General features: G+C 37.3%; 2 protein-coding genes across 2 annotated transcripts in view; one reads left to right on the top strand and one right to left on the bottom strand.

Annotated features, from left to right (window-relative positions):
• The first annotated feature begins 7,687 nt into the window (after positions 1 to 7,687).
• Positions 7,688 to 20,402, top strand: part of LOC106762107 (probable sugar phosphate/phosphate translocator At3g14410) — an 18,692-nt gene continuing 5,977 nt past the window's right edge. Inside the window, exons 1-6 of the mRNA XM_014645819.2 lie at positions 7,688 to 7,930; positions 8,601 to 8,708; positions 8,790 to 8,824; positions 16,467 to 16,579; positions 16,818 to 17,079; positions 17,186 to 17,454. Coding sequence (XP_014501305.1) covers positions 7,841 to 7,930; positions 8,601 to 8,708; positions 8,790 to 8,824; positions 16,467 to 16,579; positions 16,818 to 17,079; positions 17,186 to 17,454 — 877 coding nt within the window. The 5' untranslated portion in view covers positions 7,688 to 7,840. The remainder of the gene's footprint in view (positions 7,931 to 8,600; positions 8,709 to 8,789; positions 8,825 to 16,466; positions 16,580 to 16,817; positions 17,080 to 17,185; positions 17,455 to 20,402) is intronic.
• LOC111241703 lies at positions 14,620 to 15,717 on the bottom strand. Its single transcript, XM_022781331.1, has one exon. The coding sequence runs from the start codon at positions 15,689 to 15,691 to the stop codon at positions 14,633 to 14,635; it is 1,059 nt and encodes a 352-aa protein (XP_022637052.1). The 5' UTR covers positions 15,692 to 15,717; the 3' UTR covers positions 14,620 to 14,632.

Genomic DNA, 20,402 nt, shown 5'->3' on the forward strand with positions numbered 1-20,402 from the left:
GGAAAAACATGTTCAAAAAACTCAGCATTTTTCGTCTCTATTATAGAATTTCTTTCAAGTATATCACTTTTAAGAACTATAAACCTATAGGCAACACTATGTTTAGCATAGCCTAAGAACATGCAATCATAGGTTTTAGAGCCTATTTTTCTTTTCTTAGGATCGGGTAACATTACCTTAGCTAGGCACCCCCCACAGTCTTAGATATTTTAGGTTGGGTTGATAACCTCTCCATAACTCATAGGGAGTTTTACCAGTTTTCTTATGAGGTATCCTATTTTGTAAAAAACACGCAGTAAGCAAGGCTTCTCCCCAAACGTTATTAGGTGCACTAGAGCTAATAAGCATCACATTCATCATCTTTTTAAGAGTTCTATTTTTTCTTTCAGCTACTCCATAAGACTCAGGTGAATATGATGGGGTTACTTCATGGATGATACGTTCTTTAACACAATAGTCATTAAATAACACATACTCACCACCTCTATCTGATCTAATCCTCTTAATCTTCTTATTTAATTGAATTTCTACTTTTGCTTTATAGGTTAAAAACACATAAAAGGCTTCATCTTTATGTTTGATTAAGTAAACTTTGGTGAACCGTTGAGTAACTTTCATCAAAGGCTTCATCTTTATAGATTATTTCTTTGTATCTCTTCCAGTCTTCCATGCCTTATTCAGAAGTTGACGAGACCATCTAGTAGTTTTTACATAATCTAGCAAGAGGGCATCAAATGTTCATGTAGCAGATAGAAGTATACACAAGCATTTTTTGTTCAATCTTATAACAATTTCAGCTAAATTTAGATCGGGGGAAGCACTGTGGTGATCCAATTTAGTACATGAAGATGTAAAATACAAACTTCATCCTTTAAAAAATAGGTGCCTTGCCATGGCATTTGATTTTTGAGGAATTTGAGGCCATTCACATTTCACAATATTTATTTGTTTGTAGCAATTTCCATTCAATCTTAGCAATTCAATATTTCTAATTGAATGATCAAAGATTAAAAGCCTCTCCACCCACTATTTATTATTATTGGACAATGGCCCAAACAACAACATATAGAGTAGTTTGTTAGACATATGAGAACTTGTAAAAATAATTTGTTTATCTAAAATATATTGATATCATTCGACATCGCGACATTGTTTTAGTGTTGGGAATATGTTATGGTAAAAGTAACAGGTAAAAACAGGGCAGAATGGAATATTAGTGAAAAGTTTATTGATGGTAGATTCTATTTTATTTCTCCGGCTACCATGGCAGGGTACAATGAAAAGCAAATAAAACAACAATAACAAAAAGTCACAGAGAGAATTTTCTAGAGAGATGAATCAAGTTTCCTTTTTTTTTCTTCCTTTTTTCTCTTTTCTCTAACAAAAATTGTACTCCTTGTCAAGACTCAAATCCAAGTAATTTAGAGCTGGCCCACTTCACACATGTGATTCTCCTACACTCAGCCCCTCCTTTTGGTCTCACCTCCTTTTCATCCATTACAATTCTTCCCTCTTTAAAAACAACATTGTCCTCAAGGTTGAAGAATGGATATGCAGCTAGGAAATCATCTTTAGCTTCCCATGTAGCCTTAGATTCATCCAAACCTTCCCACTGAATTAACAATTGTTGAATATGTTGTTGTCCCCTTAAAATAACACGAGTGTGTAGGATGTCCAGGGATTGAATTACGGGGGATTTCTCATTAACAGTGAGTGGTAATGGAACATAAGATTGAGTATGATTTCCATGGCAAATTTTGAGTTGGGATATGTGAAATATCGAGTGGATTTTGGTTGAGGGAGGCAATAATAACTTGTATGCAACTGCACCAATCCGTTCCACCACTGGAAAGGACCAAAGTACCTTAAACTAAGCTTCTGATTTTTTTTTTCTCAAAGCAACAATGTGTTGCTTATAAGGTTGCAACTTGACCGGCAACATATCGCCCAAAATAAATTCCTTAGGAATTCTTTTCTTGTCATCATATTTCTTCATAAAGAGGGAGGAATTGTAATGGATGAAAAGAAGGTGGGACCAAAAGGAGGGGCTGAGTGTAGGAGAAGCACACATGTGAAGTGGGCTAGCTCTAAATTACGTGGATTTGAGTGTTGACAAGGAGTACAAATTCTGTTAGAAGAAAGAGAAAAAAGGGAGGAAAAAAAAGAAAACTTGACTCGTCTGTTTGGAAAATTCTCTCCGTGACTTTCTGTTATGGTTGTTTTATTTGCTTTTCATTGTATGCTGACTATCCATGGTAGCAAGAGAAAGAAAATAAAATCTGCCATCAATAAACTTTTCATTGATATTCCATTATGCTATGTTTTTATTTGTCCTGATACTTTTCCCATAACATTTGGTGCTCTTGTGTGCCCATGGCTGACAACACTCGCCTCAAGGAACTTGCAAATGACATTAAAAAGATTTTGGAGTTGATGGAATCTTGGAACGCTGACTACAACTTGTGTTTTCACTAGTGCTGTCAAAACGGGTCACCCGCTCGGCCCACCACAGGTTGATCACTTAGTGAGTCAACCTAATCTGGTTCATTTATTAGCGAGCCAGAAAAATTCGAACCCGACCCAACCTACCACAGGTTGGTGGGTTAAACGGGTTGACTTAGTGGCTCACTTAATTATAATTTTTTTAAATAAAAATAACTAAAATTACAAACTTTTTATAATTCAAATAAATAATACTAGTTAAGAATCCAAATAAAATCATGAATAATAGAAAAATCCCCTAGAGCACTGAATTATAGAATAACACAAACCCTGATCCCAAAATGTTTTGAAGAAAAAGAAAAATAGATAACAACAGACTCCTTTATTTCGATTAATGTTCATTGCAAAGTGCGAACCCAACATTAAGCAACAATAGATTCCTCTATTTTGATTTTAGTTGTAATATATGTTCTTTCAACTCCAATTTCTCTTTTCTCTACTTGTTGCTTTCAATTTTTGAAGTAAGAGGTTTCATTAGGTTTTTTAACGAAAATGGTGTTTGCTAGCTATGTGGTAACGCAATAGATTAGGGGATAAATTCTTTATGCCACATGTTCGGGGAACGAGAAGTGCATCCCAATTGCCGAAATGCTAGTAACCCTTTTCATGAATGCAGTGATTCCTATTTTAGAATAAATCCTAATAAAACTATAGTAGTTGAAGTTGCTAAGATTGTGTGCGTGATCGGAGTCTTGAGAAATACAAGGACTTTTCCAAATATAATCTGAGGCAATTAACAACAACTAACCTGGGTTGGAGGTTGGGGATGATCAACAATGAAGTGAGAGCATCGTGAGAGCATAGTAGATTCGCCAGAGAAGAGTGAGGAAAGTATTTTTTAGGATTTCATAAGATAATAAATTAATAAAATAAAATTAGGTGGGTTGGTGAGCCAACTCTGCTCACCACGAGTTCAACCCAAATAAGTCGAGTTTAAATGAGCTGGGTCCAATATTGACCCACATAAAAAAAACATTTTTTTAAACGCAACCCAGCCCGAACACGTGATGGACTGGGTTGGCTCGCGGGTTGTAACCCATTTTGACAACTTTAGTTTTCACACCCTTGAAATGGCCATTGATGATATTGTAAAGAACATTGTTGATGTCTCGTCAAGTTCAACTGTGAAGGCCCCTCCGTTTTTGGTGCATAATATAAAAATCGTTTTTTCGAGCTTTAATGGTTTTGATGATTTGCAGTGGATTTTCAAGGTGGAATAGTTTTTCAATTATTATAATACACCAGATGATCAATGCTTAACCATTACTGCGATTCACCTTGGCAAGGAGGTAGTTCCTTGGTATCAAATGATATCTCACACTAATTTGTGGGTCTCATGGACTAGCTTTACTAGAGCTCAAGTTTGTACCCTTACCATATGAATGTCCCAGGTCTGATTTGTTTAAGTTGATGCAAACTAGATCTGTTTAGGATTATTATCTTCAGTTTACTACCTTGGCTAATCGTGTCCATGGTGTCACCTCGGAAGCTTTGCTTGATTGCTTCATTGGGGCCTTGAAACCTGAAATTTGTTGCGATGTAGTAGCTCAAAGTCTCACTACTTTAATGCATTCTGTCTCACTAGTAAAGTTGTAGGAAGAAAAATAGCCCTATGAGCCCAAATTGTATCATCCTTCCCCTACTTCTAAACTGCACACCTCTAGTACAGGCCCTCCCCTGTCCCAAAAAGTGAAGTCCACTAGCCTACCTGCACTCCTCCCAACACCCCCAAACTCGACCTTCAAACCTTCCAATGTGAAGAAATTATCACCCGCTGAAGTTCAACTTCGTAGAGAGAAGGGATTGTGTTTTACGTGTGATAAGAAATACTTCCTTACTCATAAATGCCCCAATAAACAACACTCATTCTTGCAAATTCTTGATGATGAAAATCTGCAGGTTGAACTTGAACCACCAGACCCCAATTCCCAATTGGATACTATAAATAATCTTTAGCACCACTTGTCTTTTAATGCGTTAAAAGGGTCTTCTCCTCTTGGCATAATGAGATTTCAAGGCCTTATCCATGGCATGATGATTCAAGTTCTGCTTAACAGTGGTAGCTCCGATAATTTTCTTCAACCACGATTAGCTTCCTACCTTAAATTACCCATTAAGCCAGTCCCAAATTTTCATGTGCTGGTATGCAATCAGAATTCTTTAATATTTAAAAGGTTAGTAAGCAAGCTAGAAGTAATGATTCAAGGACATTCCTTTTAACTATCAACCTATCATTTGCCTGTTATTGGTGCTGATTTAATTCTTGGAGCTGCTTGGCTCGCCACTTCGGGTCCACACATCTCTGATTACAACACACTGCATTAAAATTTTACTTGGACAACAAATTTATTACACTTTATGGAGACAAATCCATCACAACCAGACAACACAGTTCAATCATTTAAGAAGGATGTCTCATACGAAGGCTATTGTAGCACTCTTTACATACATGCCCAACCTATATTTTGTCCTCAAGAGGAGAAGTTGGAGATACCTCACGACATGGACCCTCAATTAGTTAGATTGCTGCATCTTTATAAACCAATCTTTGTTATTCCAAAAGGGTTACCACCTCACATGTCTCAAAACCATGTTATTCCCTTGATGCAAGGTACTAGTCCGGTAGGTAAGAGTTAGACCATATAGATACCCTCACAGTTAGAAGTTGCAGATTGAAAAAATGATCCAGGAGATGTTAAATGAAGGACTCATTGTTCTTAGCACTAGCCCATTCTCTTCTCCAATCCTTTTGGTAAAAAAAAAGATGGCACATGACGGTTTTGTATAAATTATAGTTGTAAATGCAATCACTGTTAAGGATAATTTTCCTATTCCTACGGTGGACGAACTCATTGATGAATTACATGGAGCAAAATCTTTCTCTAAACTGAATCTCCGGTCTAGTTATCATCAAATTCGGATGAAAGAGAAAAATAGATATAAAAAACCTTTTAGAACTCACCAAGTCAAACTCAACGAGAACACCAAATGTTATGGTAAAAGTATTAGGACAGGTAAAAACAAAGTATAATGGAATATTAATGAAAAATTTATTTACGGTAGATTCTATTTTCTTTCTCCTGTCACAGAGAGATATTTCCAGATAAATGAGTCCAGTTGTTTTTTTTTTCCTCCATTTTCCTCTTTCCTCTAACAAAATTTGTATTTCTTATCAACACTCAAATCCACATAATATAGAGTTGGCTCACTTCATTCGTGTGCTTCTCCTCCACTCTGCTCGTCCTTTTGGTCCCACCTTCTTTTCATCCATTAGAGAATGTTTGATCCTTATGTATTTTTTTTATTTGCATGCTGTCACTGTTATATTTTCAATAAAGTTATAGTGGAAGACAAAAATAATGTAAAAAAAAAGGCATATGTTATGTATTTGTAGCCTGTATATTTTGGAGTTAGTGTATGTTCGTTTCGATATATATATATATATATATATATATATATATATATATATATATATATATATATTTACTGATTTTCATTTGAGATAATCCTTCTGTTTTTTCATTTAGAGGATCCGTCTGTGTTCTTGGGACGGGAGGCTTGAAATGAAACTCTAGACCTTTTTGCAGATAACATTGTTAATAATTTTCAATGTGGATATTTGGAACTTACATGATATATGACATTTGCTTGACAGTATATGTAAACTTTACACTGTCAAAGAAGAAATTATCATGTATGATAATTCCTAAATAATCTTACACTGTCAAATAACTAGTGTTTTAATTCATACAGCATATTAGTAATTTCTATATTATTTAATATTTTAACGCTAAAATAGATAATGTATGCTAAATATGCATCTTGAAATTTATAATTATAACAACAATAAAGAAATTATTGTCAATAAATTTACATTGTTAGAACATTTTACCATTAAATTATCATTTATGTTTCGGGTATAGGGTTGAAGTCCCTTACTCAAAGCACTCTAGGTTGTCTTGAAGACCGGACGGACTCGTTGAAAACTGGACGGGTTTCCTACTCGACCTCACTCCAAGTTGTATTGTTCGTTCTCCCTTCTCCTTCTCCAGTTGTGAGGACAGGTACCTGGCAAAGACACTCCGAAGTTCAAGTTAATAATGTAACCGAGTAGTTAGCACAACAAATAATACATATATTGTGTATTGTGTCCTAAAGTCACACCTGAGGCCTTTACTTATACTAGTTGTAATGAGCTTTTACTTTTTACTGGCTTAATGACGACTCAATCATACCTTAATCTGCATTAGAATTTTAATGAACTATTATCGTTTATAATCTAACCATGTGGTCGGCTTGGTGGGTGGTTTGCCTGATGGTCAATTGGCCTAATGGTCAATCAGCCTGGTGGTCGGTCGAAATGGTGATCAGTCGGCCTGGTGATCAATCGGCTTGATAGTCAGTCAACTTGGTAATCAGTCGTCCTGATGGTCGGCCTAGTGGTTAACTACTTATAGTGCCAAGAATATGGTACAATTTAAATTATCCAAACTTTCGGTGTCTGATTAACAATTTTAATAAACTTTTTAATATAAAAAATAATTAAAAGAAATCAAACCAATTTAAAAAATGGAAATGTATCCATATTGGCAAGCATGTATTTCAAATAGTTTATATAAGTCATTTTATTGAGATTTTTAAATTGTTTAATTAGGATAACGTACGTGAATAAAAATACATATTGATCTAATCAATTAGTTTAACGATGAAAGGATGTGTTTTTACTTCAAAATTAAGGTTGCTACTTCATGCATTCCATTTTTTATTTCCTACATCCCTTAATTTGTTGAGCCAAGCCAACATGTGACACAAGTCCAATACAACAATTCTAAGTGAAGAAGTGAATGTACACATCCTGGATTTATCATTCCCAAACATTTTTCTTTTATTATTATCAGGTTTTGTTGAATGTGTGCACATCCACTCCAAACTAGTCAGGAGTACAACTTTTGAGTTATACATGGAAGAAAGAAAATTAGGAAAAATATATATTTTAAAGTTAATGAACTCGATGTATAAAGAATGACATATAAATCGTTAAAGTTGTTATTTATGATAAATTATAAATTAACGAAAATTCACTTCATAATCCTTTACTATTAAAATTCTATATATTTTTATATTCCAATAAACTATATTTTTAACCATTTATTTCCTTTCACATGTTCTCTTACGAGATAAATGTGTGTGAACCTCTTTCTTTCATTTTCTTCTACCGAGCGTCGGGTAACCGAGACCGGACCCATTTAGAAATCGGGTTTCAAATGCATCTTTGAAAGGACGCAAAGAGTCAGTGAAGTCATAAGTTGAAACACGAAACATCACGGCTTTTGCATCAATGGCGGATCTGAAGACTGATACTTTGCGCACCTACGCTTACATTCTTCTCTACATTGCTCTCTCCAGTGGCCAAATCTTCTTCAACAAGGTTATCGCCAATCACTTTAAACTCATGCACTCTCTTCTCCGTATGTTTCCCCGTAATAAATATTACCTGAAAATGCTTTGTCAGAAGTATATCGCGAAGATCGCTCCGTGCTGAATTCGAAGTCAGGATTCGATGTTATGGTTCCGTGTTTCTATTTTAATTTGCTTTCTTCTGTTCTGTGAATTGTTTTGCCTAAATTTGCTGCGTTTGTTGTTGATTGGAATTGGATATGATGATGAATGATTTGTCAGTTGATATTGTTAGTGGTAGTTGGGCATTTTGTTCAATCGGAACGGAAGTGTTTTAATTTGGCTGTTTCTGGACTTTGGTTCAGTGTAAGAGAATTGAGGAATTCAGCAAAGTTTTCTTCATTTTATTAGGAAATTTTGATGTCGTGACTCATTTGTTAAATGACGTCGGTGTATTGGCAATGGCGGAGTACCTTGTGTTAGAGGTTGTCGTTTGGATTTTTAATTTGGTTATTTCAGGTTTGGTTGTCTATTGGAGTGATTTTTTTTTTTGGAAGTATTATTGTCTCCTGTTTGATGTTAGATTTTGCTTAGTTCGTGAGTGGTTTCATTTGAGGAATGAATAACCGAGGAGAAAATGCTTAAAAAGTGTGTTGTTATGTAGCTGATGCCTCATTTTTCTTTTCAATTTGTGTCTGTAGTGGGTTTTGTCCTCTAAGGAAATTAACTTCCCCTATCCTTTGGGGTTGACTCTACTTCACATGGTCTTCTCCTCCGTTCTTTGTTTTTCGTTAACCAAGATTCTGAAGGTATGGATTTGTGCTTGGTGTATTGTGCTATTTATTTGGTTTCTGTCATGTAATAGCAGGTTAATGATCTGTTTCTTACAGGTTATGAAGGTTGATCAGGGAATGACTCCTGAAGTGTGAGTACAAAAAGAAGCATTTTATAGTTGATGCTTGATTTAAAATACGGTTTTATGTATGGAGCAATTTGATTGTTTTATTTCTCTGGCTGTTGGTGACTCTTGGTATTTTAAAAGTGGGATCTCATAGCATTTGCTATTTGGGATCTAATCTACTTGAAACTTGGGTTTTTCTCAATATATTCTTACATTCGTTAGTATTGTACAACATGATGAGTGACCCTTTTAATAGATTTAGGATAGACTATGATACTTGTTGAATATAGTAAAACTAGGTATAGGATTAATCTTCCTTGTGTCTAAAACACACACAGGGTAATACATTTATAATAAAGAATGAGACTTGGAACCGTCATCTTCAACTTGGATAAGCTTGGGTGGCCTAACTGATCATGCAAAAGCTTTGGGGATGTTGTGAAACAGGAAACTAAGGAGTTAGGTTTTAAGAAATAAAGTCCTCGTGACTCATGTCCTTCTCCAATCAGACGACACATACCATGTTCTTGTATAACAAAGGAATTAGTAGAAAAGGTTACAGAAAAATTTAAAGAGCAAGTCAATTGACTCAAAGAGATTAAATTGTAAGGACAATGAGGAATATACAAAACAAAATTCAAATTTAGTGAAGGAGATAATGAAACTTTGCCAATTATCTGAGAGGCAATTTTGGATTCATTGGCAACAGTAACCAAATGAGGAATTTTCAGACAGGACATTGAAGAAAATGAAGTGATGTTACCAGAGATATGATCTGAGGCACCTGAGTCAAGAATCCATGAACTATGACCTTCCATAGATTGAGAGATGCAAGCAGTTGACACATTTAACATTGAGGAGGGTTGGCCAAGATTAGAAGATTTTTTTAGACTTGTAACTCAAAAACTCTTGGTACTCTTCATCAAAAATTCTAGATTCTGAATTATCAAATTTAGACACATGAGCGGCTTTTTCTGGAAAGCCATGCAAGGAATAATATTTATCTTGTGTATGACCCATTCTCTTACATTATGAGCATTGAGGACGTTCACTTTGGCCACTACGTCCTTCTCGGTTGCTCCTACCTCCTCCTCTTCCTCGTGGTGCCACCATTCTAGACATCAACATGAGAGTTTGATTTCTAGTTAACTAATTAAAAATCGATAGCTACATTTTTGGTATGTTGTGTTGGCTACAAGGATTCAAGTAATTTATTTGATGGTTGTTCTGTAAATGAACCTCTTTTGTTTTAGAAGTTCATGTGCAATGTTTTTGATTTGAAAACTAATGCTAATCCTGTGTCCAAGTGATTGGCTCCCTATATTTCTGCATATTTGTTAATTAGGTTTAGACTTTTTAATTGACATTTCTGTTGTCTTTTGTTGGATGTCCTACATCGACTAGAGATAAAGCAAGTTTACAACATATAAGTCGGTGCAAACTTCACCTTACAAGCTTTTTTTTTGTAGTTGACTTAGACTTAAAGTCCACTTCTTAACATGGTATCTATAGCTTAGGTTCTTTGACATTTTTTTTCCGTCTCGGTGGCAAAAGAGATATCAGAAGAGAAAGAGGCAGCGAAGATGCCATGGAAGAAGAGAGAGAAAATCCCTAAAACAACAAAAAGGTTTGATCGGATCAACGAGGCCAGGTCTAGAAAGAGGATGAAGAGGCGACCTTGACGCAAGTGATCGCTGTCGGAGAGGGGTTGTGACGTGCCTCCATGGGTGGTGGCGAAGCAGACAGTGGCGTGACTTTAAATGGCATGTGAGGGAGTGTGGCTGCTCCAATGGTGGCAATTCTTGCGGTGTGGAGGTTGCCTGGTCGAAGCGATCAAAACTATGTGGTTGTCGGTCTGAATTGACACTTTGACAACGGTGAGGCGGCGACTAACGACAGGGACAACAGTTTTAGTGTTAAAGGCGACAAAAAAGAAATGCCAAAGAACCTAAGTTCTAGATACCATGTTGATTATAAAGAAAAACTAGGTATATTTTCCTTGTGTCTAAAATACACATAGGGTAACATATTTATAATGAAGAATGATACAAGTATATATGGCAACCAAACATAAATATGGTAAATAGAAGATATTATTACAAACATTATCTACCAATATCAAATGTCTATGTTTTCCTAATTAACATTAGTGTTGTGATAGGTATACAGAATTCACTAGATAGATGGATAAATATATTATTCAACAGAACTTAGTTAGAAAACCACAACTGATATACCCAAGTGATAAACACAGAAGAACTTCAACATACATTGCTCCAGGTCTTTCGAGAGGACCTGTCTCTCCCTAATTTTTCCCTTTTTACAACCTCCTAAAAACTGTCTACCAACATCTAACATAAAGATAATATAAAAGATAAATTACACAACACAACTGCAGGAGGTTATAACCACCTACTAGGAAGTTATAACTACTTGCCTCCTCTATTTCTTCTCACATAAACCTGGCCACTAAACCTATCAATAACCCCCTCCATGAAGTTTCACCTTGTCCTCAAGGTGAAAAGTAGGAAACTCCTTGCTGACGGTAGCTGCTGATTCCCAACTATTTTCAAAAGAGGGGAGATGTTGCCACTGGATTAAAACCTCCAATTCACCATTCTTATTGAATCGGGTATCCAAAACAGTTTGGGGAGAAACATCGAGAATTAATTCCTTTGTCAGGGCAGATGGGAGGGCCTGAATAGGAGTTGTTGGTTGGACTGCACGCTTGAGGAGAGATACATGGAAGACTGGATGGATTCTGGATTGGGCAGGCAGTTCTAACTTGTAAGCAACCATCCCTATACGTTCCAGCGCTTTGTAGGGGCCATAAAACCTTGGACTTAATTTTTCATTTGGTCATCTGGCCAAGGACTTTAATCTATAAGGCTGTAATTTAAGATAAACCCAATCACCAAGTTGAAACTCCAAATCCCTCCTGTGCTTATTAGCTTGAACCCGATTCTGCTGTTGTGCTCTGCATAGATTTGCCCGTAACTCCTGCAGTAGCACATCACGTTCTTGTTGGAGTTGATTTACACTTTGAACTTTAGATGGAATAGTGTTGCCCTTGTAAATTAGCGGAGGGTCACGACCATAGAGAGCTTTGAAAGGAGTCATTTTTGTAGAGGCACTATAATTGGTATTAAACCAAAATTCAGCCCAGGGCAACCACTGTGGCCATTTTCTGGGTTGAGACCCTGTCATACACCTTAGATAAGTCTCCAAACAACGATTAACAACCTCCGTTTGGCCGTCTGATTGGGGATGGTAGGTGTGCTAAATTTCAATTTGGTTCCAGCTTGTCTAAATAATTCACGCCAAAAAGTGCTTAGGAAAAGCTTGTCACGGTCAAAAACTATTGTGGAAGGGAACCCATGGAGTTTTACCACTTCTTTGATGAATAAGTCAGCCACTTGAACTGCTGTAAAAGGATGAGCAAGTGCCAAAAAGTGGGCATATTTGGTAAGTCGATCTACCACAACCAAGATAGTATCTTTGCCCTGTACCTTAGGTAGACCCCCAATAAAATCCATAGAAATATCTGACCAGACCTGGGTAGGAATGGGTAGTGGTTGTAACAGACCTGCGGGAGTCAATGTCTCTGTTTTATTGCATTGGCAGACTACACACTGCATCACAAACTCTTTGATATCTCGCTTCATCCCCTCCCAGTACAGTACCATTGCTACCCTTTTAAAAGTTCTAAAGTACCCACTGTGGCCTCCTATAGGAGACTCATGCAACTCCTTGATGATACTAGGAATGCGAGAAAAGTTCCTAGGTAACACCAATGTCCCATGGTAGAACAACCTTCCTTTCTTCAACTCATACCCCTCACGAGCTTTTGGATTTAGCAATAATTCTTGGATGAGAGAAACCAACTTAGGATCATGTTGGACTTCAGTTTCCCAAGTCTCCCATTCATCCGTTTGAAACAAAGACACAGCCATAAAATATTGTCTCCTAGACAAAGCATCTGCCACGGAATTCTCCTTGCCAGGGCGGAAACGTATCTCAAAATCATAGCCAATCAGCTTGGAAGCCCATTTAAATTGTTGTTCTGTTAGTAAGCGCTGGTCTGTGAGAAATTTCAGGCTCTTTTGGTCTGTAACGATAACAAAATGACTACCCATGAGATAGTGTTTCCATTTNTGAACNGCTTGNACTATAGCCATCAANTCCCTCTCATACACAGATTTTTGTTGACCCCTGTCAGACAAGGNCTGACTCCAAAAGGCTAAAGGCCGACCNTCTTGCAATAAAACAACCCCCAATCCTTTGCTAGAAGCATCTGTTTCCAAGGTGAAAGATTTGGAAAAATCTGGAACAGCCAATATTGGCAATTTAGAAACAACACTCTTTAATGCATCAAATGCTTGTTGGGCCTCATGCATCCAGCAAAATCCCTCCTTAGTTAATAACCCCAAAAATCCCCTCAAAGCCTTGGCATTTTTTGGAACTGGCCAATTGGTCATAGCTTCCACTTTAGTTGGATCTGCAGCCACACCATCCTTGGAAACAATGTGACCCAAATACTCCAGTTGTAGTTGGCCAAATATACACTTCTTATGATTAAGTTTTAAATGATGACACTGCAACAACTTCAAAACCTCCTGTAGATGAGTCACATGAGTAGCCAAAGTAGGACTGTAAACCAGTATGTCATAAAAAAAAACAAGGACAAACTTCCTTAAAAATGGTTTAAGAATTTGATTCATCAAAGCCTGAAAAGTGGCGGGAGCATTAGTCAAGCCAAAAGGCATAACCAAAAACTCATAATGGCCTTCATGGTTCGAAAAGCAGTCTTTTCAATGTCCTCCTCTTTCATGAGAATTTGATGATAACCAGATTTTAAATCCAGTTTTGAAAATGTGGTTGCACCAGCCAACTCATCCAACAATTCCTCTATGACAGGAATGGGAAATTTGTTGGGAATAGTGATCTTATTGAGAGCCTGATAATCTACACAAAACTGCCACCCGCCATCTTTCTTTTTGACCAATATGATGGGGCTTGAATAAGGACTGATGCTTGGTTTGATGATTCCCGCTTGCAACATTTCTTTGACTAAACGTTCAATCTCATTTTTTTGTTGATGAGAGTATTTGTAGGGCCTAATATTAGGAATAAATGCTCCCTCATGAAGATGTATAGCATGATCATAAGGACGACTGGGAGGAAGACCAACTGGATCTTGAAAAAGGTCATTATGGGACTCCAAAATGGGTAGAAGTTGTACTGGAACAATACTACCATTCTCTTCCTTCGCTTGGTCACATTTGAGCACATAACATGAGCCATTGTTGTTAAAAGCACGCACCAATTTTTTTAAAGAAGATTCTGATTTGGAAAGAGTGGGATCACCCACAAGGATGTGCTCGTCGTTCCCCTTACCAATTGTTAATCTTAAATTGCCAAAATCAGCCCTTACCTCACCCAGTGAAGCCAACCACTGTAATCCCAAGATAACATCTGCACTCCCCAATGTGAAAACAAAAAATTCTTGTTGAATTTTGAGGCCCTGTACTTCTAGAACAAAACCATGACACTTCCCCTGACAATGCACCTTATGTCCATCACCCACCTCTACCACATATGGAATAGTGTGTTCTTGATGTAACCCACATCTGGTAATCAAATCTGGAGAAATAAAATTGTGGGAGGCTCCACAATCCAACAAAACCACCACTTTCTCCTGCCCAATGGTCCCCCAAAGTTTCCAGGATTTCTTGGTTGTAAGTCCTGCCATGGTAAACTGAGATAGTTGTAAAATCTAACCTATCTCTACTGTCCCTTCCTCTTGAGAATCAAGAGGAGGTTGAAGGGTATCTAGTCCAGATAATTCCTCCTCAGATATAAGCAACATGTGTAATTGTTTATTTCGACAAATATGATTAGGACCAAACTTCTCATCACACTTGAAACATAATCCCTTCTTAACCTTATCCTGTATTTCCTCCTGCGACAATTTTCGAAAAGGCGCTCGATTGGACTGATTGACACTACGAAATGTTCCTGCTGAAGCACTGCTTTCCCCCGACCACTGTTGGAATTAGTAAAGCCTAATGAACTGCCCTCGTCCTTTGAATAACTTCGAGTCATTGAAATAGGTTTGGTGACATTGTTATTACGTAGAACATGGGAAGGGCCACCTTTGGAGATAATTCGAACCTTTTCCTCCACCATTTGAGCCTTCATCATTAACTCTGGAAGATTGCTGGGTTCATACAACTTAACTTCAGCCTTGATTTCCTCTTTCAACCCATTCAGAAAAATGCCAACTAAATAATCTTGAGGAATTCCTTTCAAAAACCCAGCATATTGTTCAAATTGCTCTATGTACTCCTCCACCAACCCTGATTGGCGCAAGCCAATCAAAAGTTCAAAAGGATTCTGAAGCATCGTGGGTTGGAAACGGCGGACAACTGCCACCTTGAATGCTTCCCACGTAGGATTTGGATTGCAAGTTTCCCACCACTGAAACCAATTTAAGGCCCTTCCTTCCAAAGCAACTATGACCGCCTGCATGCGTTCCTCCTCACTGACTTCCTTCAATCGAAAATAACGCTCAAGACGGTTAGTCCACCTATACGCCTCCTCCCCCGCAAAAACTGGAATGTCCAGTTTCCTCCATTTGGAGGAAGACAAATGATGACTTGTCTCTTCTTCCCAACGTGACCCGTGACCAACATTCATCACTGAAGCGGTTTCGCCCTTTGTAGCACTACAAGACATCGATTCAACCACAGCAGTTAAACCTCGAATCATGTCCTCCAAACGCTGAAAGCGCTCATGAGGCTGATTTTCTTGTCTCTCCTTATCTTGGATTAATTCCTGCAGCATTTTGTCCACAATATCTAATCTAGATTCCATTCTTGTATTCACCATACTCCCCACATGCCCTCATAGTACCAAGAAAGAGGCTCTGGATACCAATTTGATAGGTATACAGAATTCACTAGATAGATGGATAAATATATTATTCAACAGAACTTAATTAGAAAACCACAACTGATGTACCCAAGTGATAAACACAGAAGAACTTCAACATACATTGCTCCAGGTCTTTCGAGAGGACCTGTCTCTCCCTAATTTTTCCCTTTTTACAACCTCCTAAAAACTGTCTACCAACATCTAACATAAAGATAATATAAAAGATAAACTACACAACACAACTGCAGGAGGTTATAACCACCTACTAGGAAGTTATAACTACTTGCCTCCTCTATTTCTTCTCACATAAACCTTCCCACTAAACCTATCATGTTGTAATTAGAGGAAAATCTTCCTAATTAGAGAAAATAGCTGTACAATCTTTTAGTTTATTTTTAGTATATTTTTTCCTTATTTTCTTTTTTTTGGAAGATTAGATTGTTACAAATAGGTGTAAGGAGAATGTAATGTATATGAATGATAATAATAAAAATCATTCTCTTTTCAAGAAATAGAGACTATGTTTCCTTAATTAACATAAAATGCAATATATATGTTGTCTTTTGCATGGTTGGGTGTATAAGAATAAACTGGGTCGGTTGAAACTTTGTACCCATTCATATACATCTTGTATGTTAACTTCAAGTCTATTCACCATAGTAGTTTATTGCATTAAAAATACATATGGGGACTCCAAATTTCAGTTGTAATTATACCTTTATTGTTTCAGATATGTTACTTCCGTAGTGCCAATTGGGGCCATGTTTGCGATGACTCTTTGGCTGGGAAATACTGCCTACCTGTACATTTCTGTTGCTTTTGCACAAATGCTGAAGGCAGTTAGTAAGTTTTAGTGATCTCGTTGATTATTGATAGTCGATAGGTATCATTTTTCATATATGATATTTGCCAATGGAAAGTGTAATCACAAAATGTGTATCGCGAGACATTTAAAACCATCAGATCTATTAGTTAAACAACTTGGATTAGTTGTTCGATATATACCATATAATGATTTTATATTTACAATACTTTTTCTCCAATATGACAACTAATTTAATTCTTCAATTGTCAATCACAGTGCCTGTGGCTGTTTTTGTGCTTGGAGTAGCCGTAGGACTTGAAGTAATGAGCTGTAAAATGCTATTAATCATGTCAGTGATTAGTTTTGGCGTCCTAGTAGCTTCTTATGGAGAGATAAACATAAACTGGGTTGGAGTAGTTTATCAAATGGGAGGTGTTGTTGGTGAAGCTCTGAGACTTATCTTCATGGAGATTTTTGTTAAGACGAAAGGTCTTAAGTTGAACCCTATATCCGTGATGTATTATGTTAGTCCCTGCAGGCAAGGGTTTCTTTTAGTAATTTCACTTACTGTTACAAAAATGTTTGAAGAAAGTTGGTGTATCATGAACTGATTCTTGCCAAAATAATTTTGGATTCTTCTGCAGTGCAATTTGTTTATTCCTTCCATGGATATTTCTGGAGAAATCGAAGATGGATGAACATGGACCATGGACCTTCCCTCCTCTTTTGCTCATCCTCAACTGCCTTTGTACTTTTGCTCTAAACTTATCAGTTTTCCTTGTTATTACACATACAAGTGCTTTAACCATTCGTGTTGCCGGAGTTGTCAAGGATTGGGTGGTTGTCTTAGTGTCTGCTGTTCTGTTTGCTGATACAAAGTTAACAATTATCAATTTGGTTGGTTATGCTATTGGTAAGAATCCGATTCTGCTTTGACCTTTAAAATTTCCTGTTTCATTAGATAAAGCCTTTGAGAAATTTTCACAAACCAAAGGCCGTAGTGTACATCTACATATTCCACTGTCTGGGCAAGTTGATGGCCCAGTATTGGGTGCTCCCTGGAAGCCTATGTGCCATTAGGTTATACACGTTTTAAAAGCTCGTGGAAGCAAAGACTTCATTTTAGAAATTAGCGTGAGCAAATCTAGTATGGTTGGAGATTAACTATTAGTATTTTATTGATGGGGCAAAACTGAATAGAGATTGTATTAATGGAAATTGAGTGTACGAGATTCAATTAAGTATAAAAGCAGAACCTCCCTGGCTGAGAAATGGAATCTCTTCCAAAATCTAAAACTTGAGAACCATTAACCATACTTTGATAAGACTTTTAAGGTGTATGTTAGGAAAAAGGTTCAAAATTAGAAGTTACAAAATAGTTAACAGTAGTTGGACAAGTTATGGGTGGTTAAAGGAAGTTATTTAGTCTTGTAGGGCTTATCTTCTAAGGAGGAAACGGTCCCTCCTGGTGGTGTGTGTATTTTTGTTTTAGAACAGGGCTTGTCCTGTGTAGAAAGGAATTTCTACCCTTAGAAGCTGTTGGAAGTCTTCTTGTATTATGTTTTTCAGAATTAGAGTGTTATCTTTTGTTGTGCAATAAGATTTGTGTGTTAATTTCTTAAATTGAATTAGAAATTTGGTTTCTTGTCCCCAAGAAACCTAACAGTCCGGTCCGACTTGCTCGATAAAAAAAAACATCAAGAGAGTCATGGAGAGTAGAGTGAGCATAGTAGAGAGAGCAATTGAGGAGACTAGGGAGGAAACTAGACCCAATTTTCAAAGGCTCAATGATATGATGGAAGATGTTTTGCGCAAACTTAAGAACATAGAAAAAGGGTCTGAAGGAAGCATATGTTATGTATACGGGGATAGAGTGGGAAGAAGAGAAGAGATTGATGAAGAGTGGGAGGAAGACAAAAGGGAGAACCAACAAGCGTGGATGGAAAGATTGGAACTTCCTTTGTTTGAAGGAGGGGATCCAATTGGGTGATATCTAGGGCTGAAATTTTTTTTGAAGTATAGGAGGTTTCACCAGGGATCGAATCATGTTGACCTTCTTCAGTATGGAAAGAGGAGCCAATCATTGGTTTAGAATTTGGAGGAAGAAAACCAAAAATCCTTCATGGGAAGAATTGGCAGAAACGTTAATAAGAAGGTTTGGAGGAAGGGATAGAGCATCAGTATTTGAAAAGTTGGCTGTTGTCAGAGAGAAAGGAGAGGTGGTAGAATACATACAGGAATTTGATATGTTAGTAGGACAAGCAACAAAAATGACAGATGAACTTTTTTTGCAAGATTGCATGTTAATATTAGAAACCAGATCTGACCACACAATCCCAAGGATCTATTGAGAGCCATGGAGATCGCTAGAGTTTCAAGTGATGTAAGGTTTGGGAAGAGGACAACAACTAGAAATAATTCGTATCAAAGTTGTTTTCAAGGAAGTGGGGGAGTGGTTTCTCAAGTAGAAACATTGAAGGGGACTTGGAATGAATCGGGAGTTCCAGTCACATTAGCACGACTAGAATAGATGGAGGGGGAGTAACTTGGAGTCTAAGGTGGGCAGTTTGAATTCAGGTGAAAACAGAAGAAGGGGATTGTGGAATTTACCCTACCTTGAATATATTAAGCGAAGGGAAGAGGGCAAATGTTTTCAATGTGGAGAACCATACAGTCCTTGTCATAAATGTCCTGATAAGAACCTTCGGGTGTTAATTTTGGGAGAATGAAGAGGAAGAAGAGCCTGAAGAAGGAGAAGATAAGGACCAAAAACAAATGGAGTTATTTGTTTTTTCTGCAAGAAGATTAAATCAAACAAATACTATGAAGTTGCAAGAAAGAAGGGTACTGATTTTTATTGATAGTGGTGCTAGTTATTGTTAGAAGTTGGTTCTAGGCCTAACTCAACCCCATAAAACCGGCTTGTAAGGTGAGGTCTGCACCCCACTTATATATTATAAATTGGCCTTATCTCTAGTCGATGTGGGACTTCCAACACACCCCCCTCATGCCGAGGTATATACATCTCGAGCGTGAGACNAGATATTAATGGGTGGTCCGATAACGGCCCAATAACGGGTGGAACAATCTGCCCAACAAATATCGCTAGGATAGGCTCTAACCATAGCTCTGATACCATGTTAGAAGTGGGTTCTAGGTCTAACTCAACCCCACAAAACCGGCTTGTAAGGTGAGGTCTGCAACCAAAGATATACTATAACTTAACCACGTATATTCTTTAAATTAAGTGGGTTTTAAGCCTAACTCAAGCTCACAAGGCCAGCTTTAGTGGTGGTTTTATCGTGGGTTTGCCGATACCATCCACCAACACTAATAATATGAGCTTTCTCGACGAAAGGAATCTGGAAATGGATTCCGACGCCGACAGTTTCTTGGACAACTCCTCCGTACCGCTTCTCAACCACCGCACGTTGGTGAGGATCCACAGTGTAAATGGACGATGTTGCTGTGGCCGCCACGCCTACNCAGATGATCCTGCTGGCCAGAGCTTTCTTTAGCCGGAAGAGGAGACTTCCCATTCTAAGAACTATACAGCAGATGAATTCTTGATTTACTTTCTTGTAGAAGAAGAAAACTCAGAGACCATAAGAATACTAACAGACGCTTTCTAGTAACAGTTCAGCATACTATCTTATGGTTCAGTTTTTAAAAACTGAACTGACAACAGTTACAGTTCAGTTAAATGTGAGAACTGTATCTACTCTTACATCTTCTCTAATTTCAGTTCAATTGTTTCATCTTGTCAAAAAAACTTTATTTAATAATAAAATATTAATAAAAATAACTGTTCACATAAAAAAATAATAATTAATTTTTTAAAACAACTTTTTTATCACAAAA

Source organism: Vigna radiata, chromosome 5 (genome assembly GCF_000741045.1).
Source record: "Vigna radiata var. radiata cultivar VC1973A chromosome 5, Vradiata_ver6, whole genome shotgun sequence".
In the NCBI taxonomy this organism is placed as follows: Eukaryota; Viridiplantae; Streptophyta; class Magnoliopsida; order Fabales; family Fabaceae; genus Vigna; species Vigna radiata.

Excerpts from the sequence above, each read along its gene's own strand:
- LOC111241703 (XM_022781331.1), bottom strand. The coding sequence starts at position 15,691 with ATGGTGAATACAAGAATGGAATCTAGATTAGATATTGTGGACAAAATG.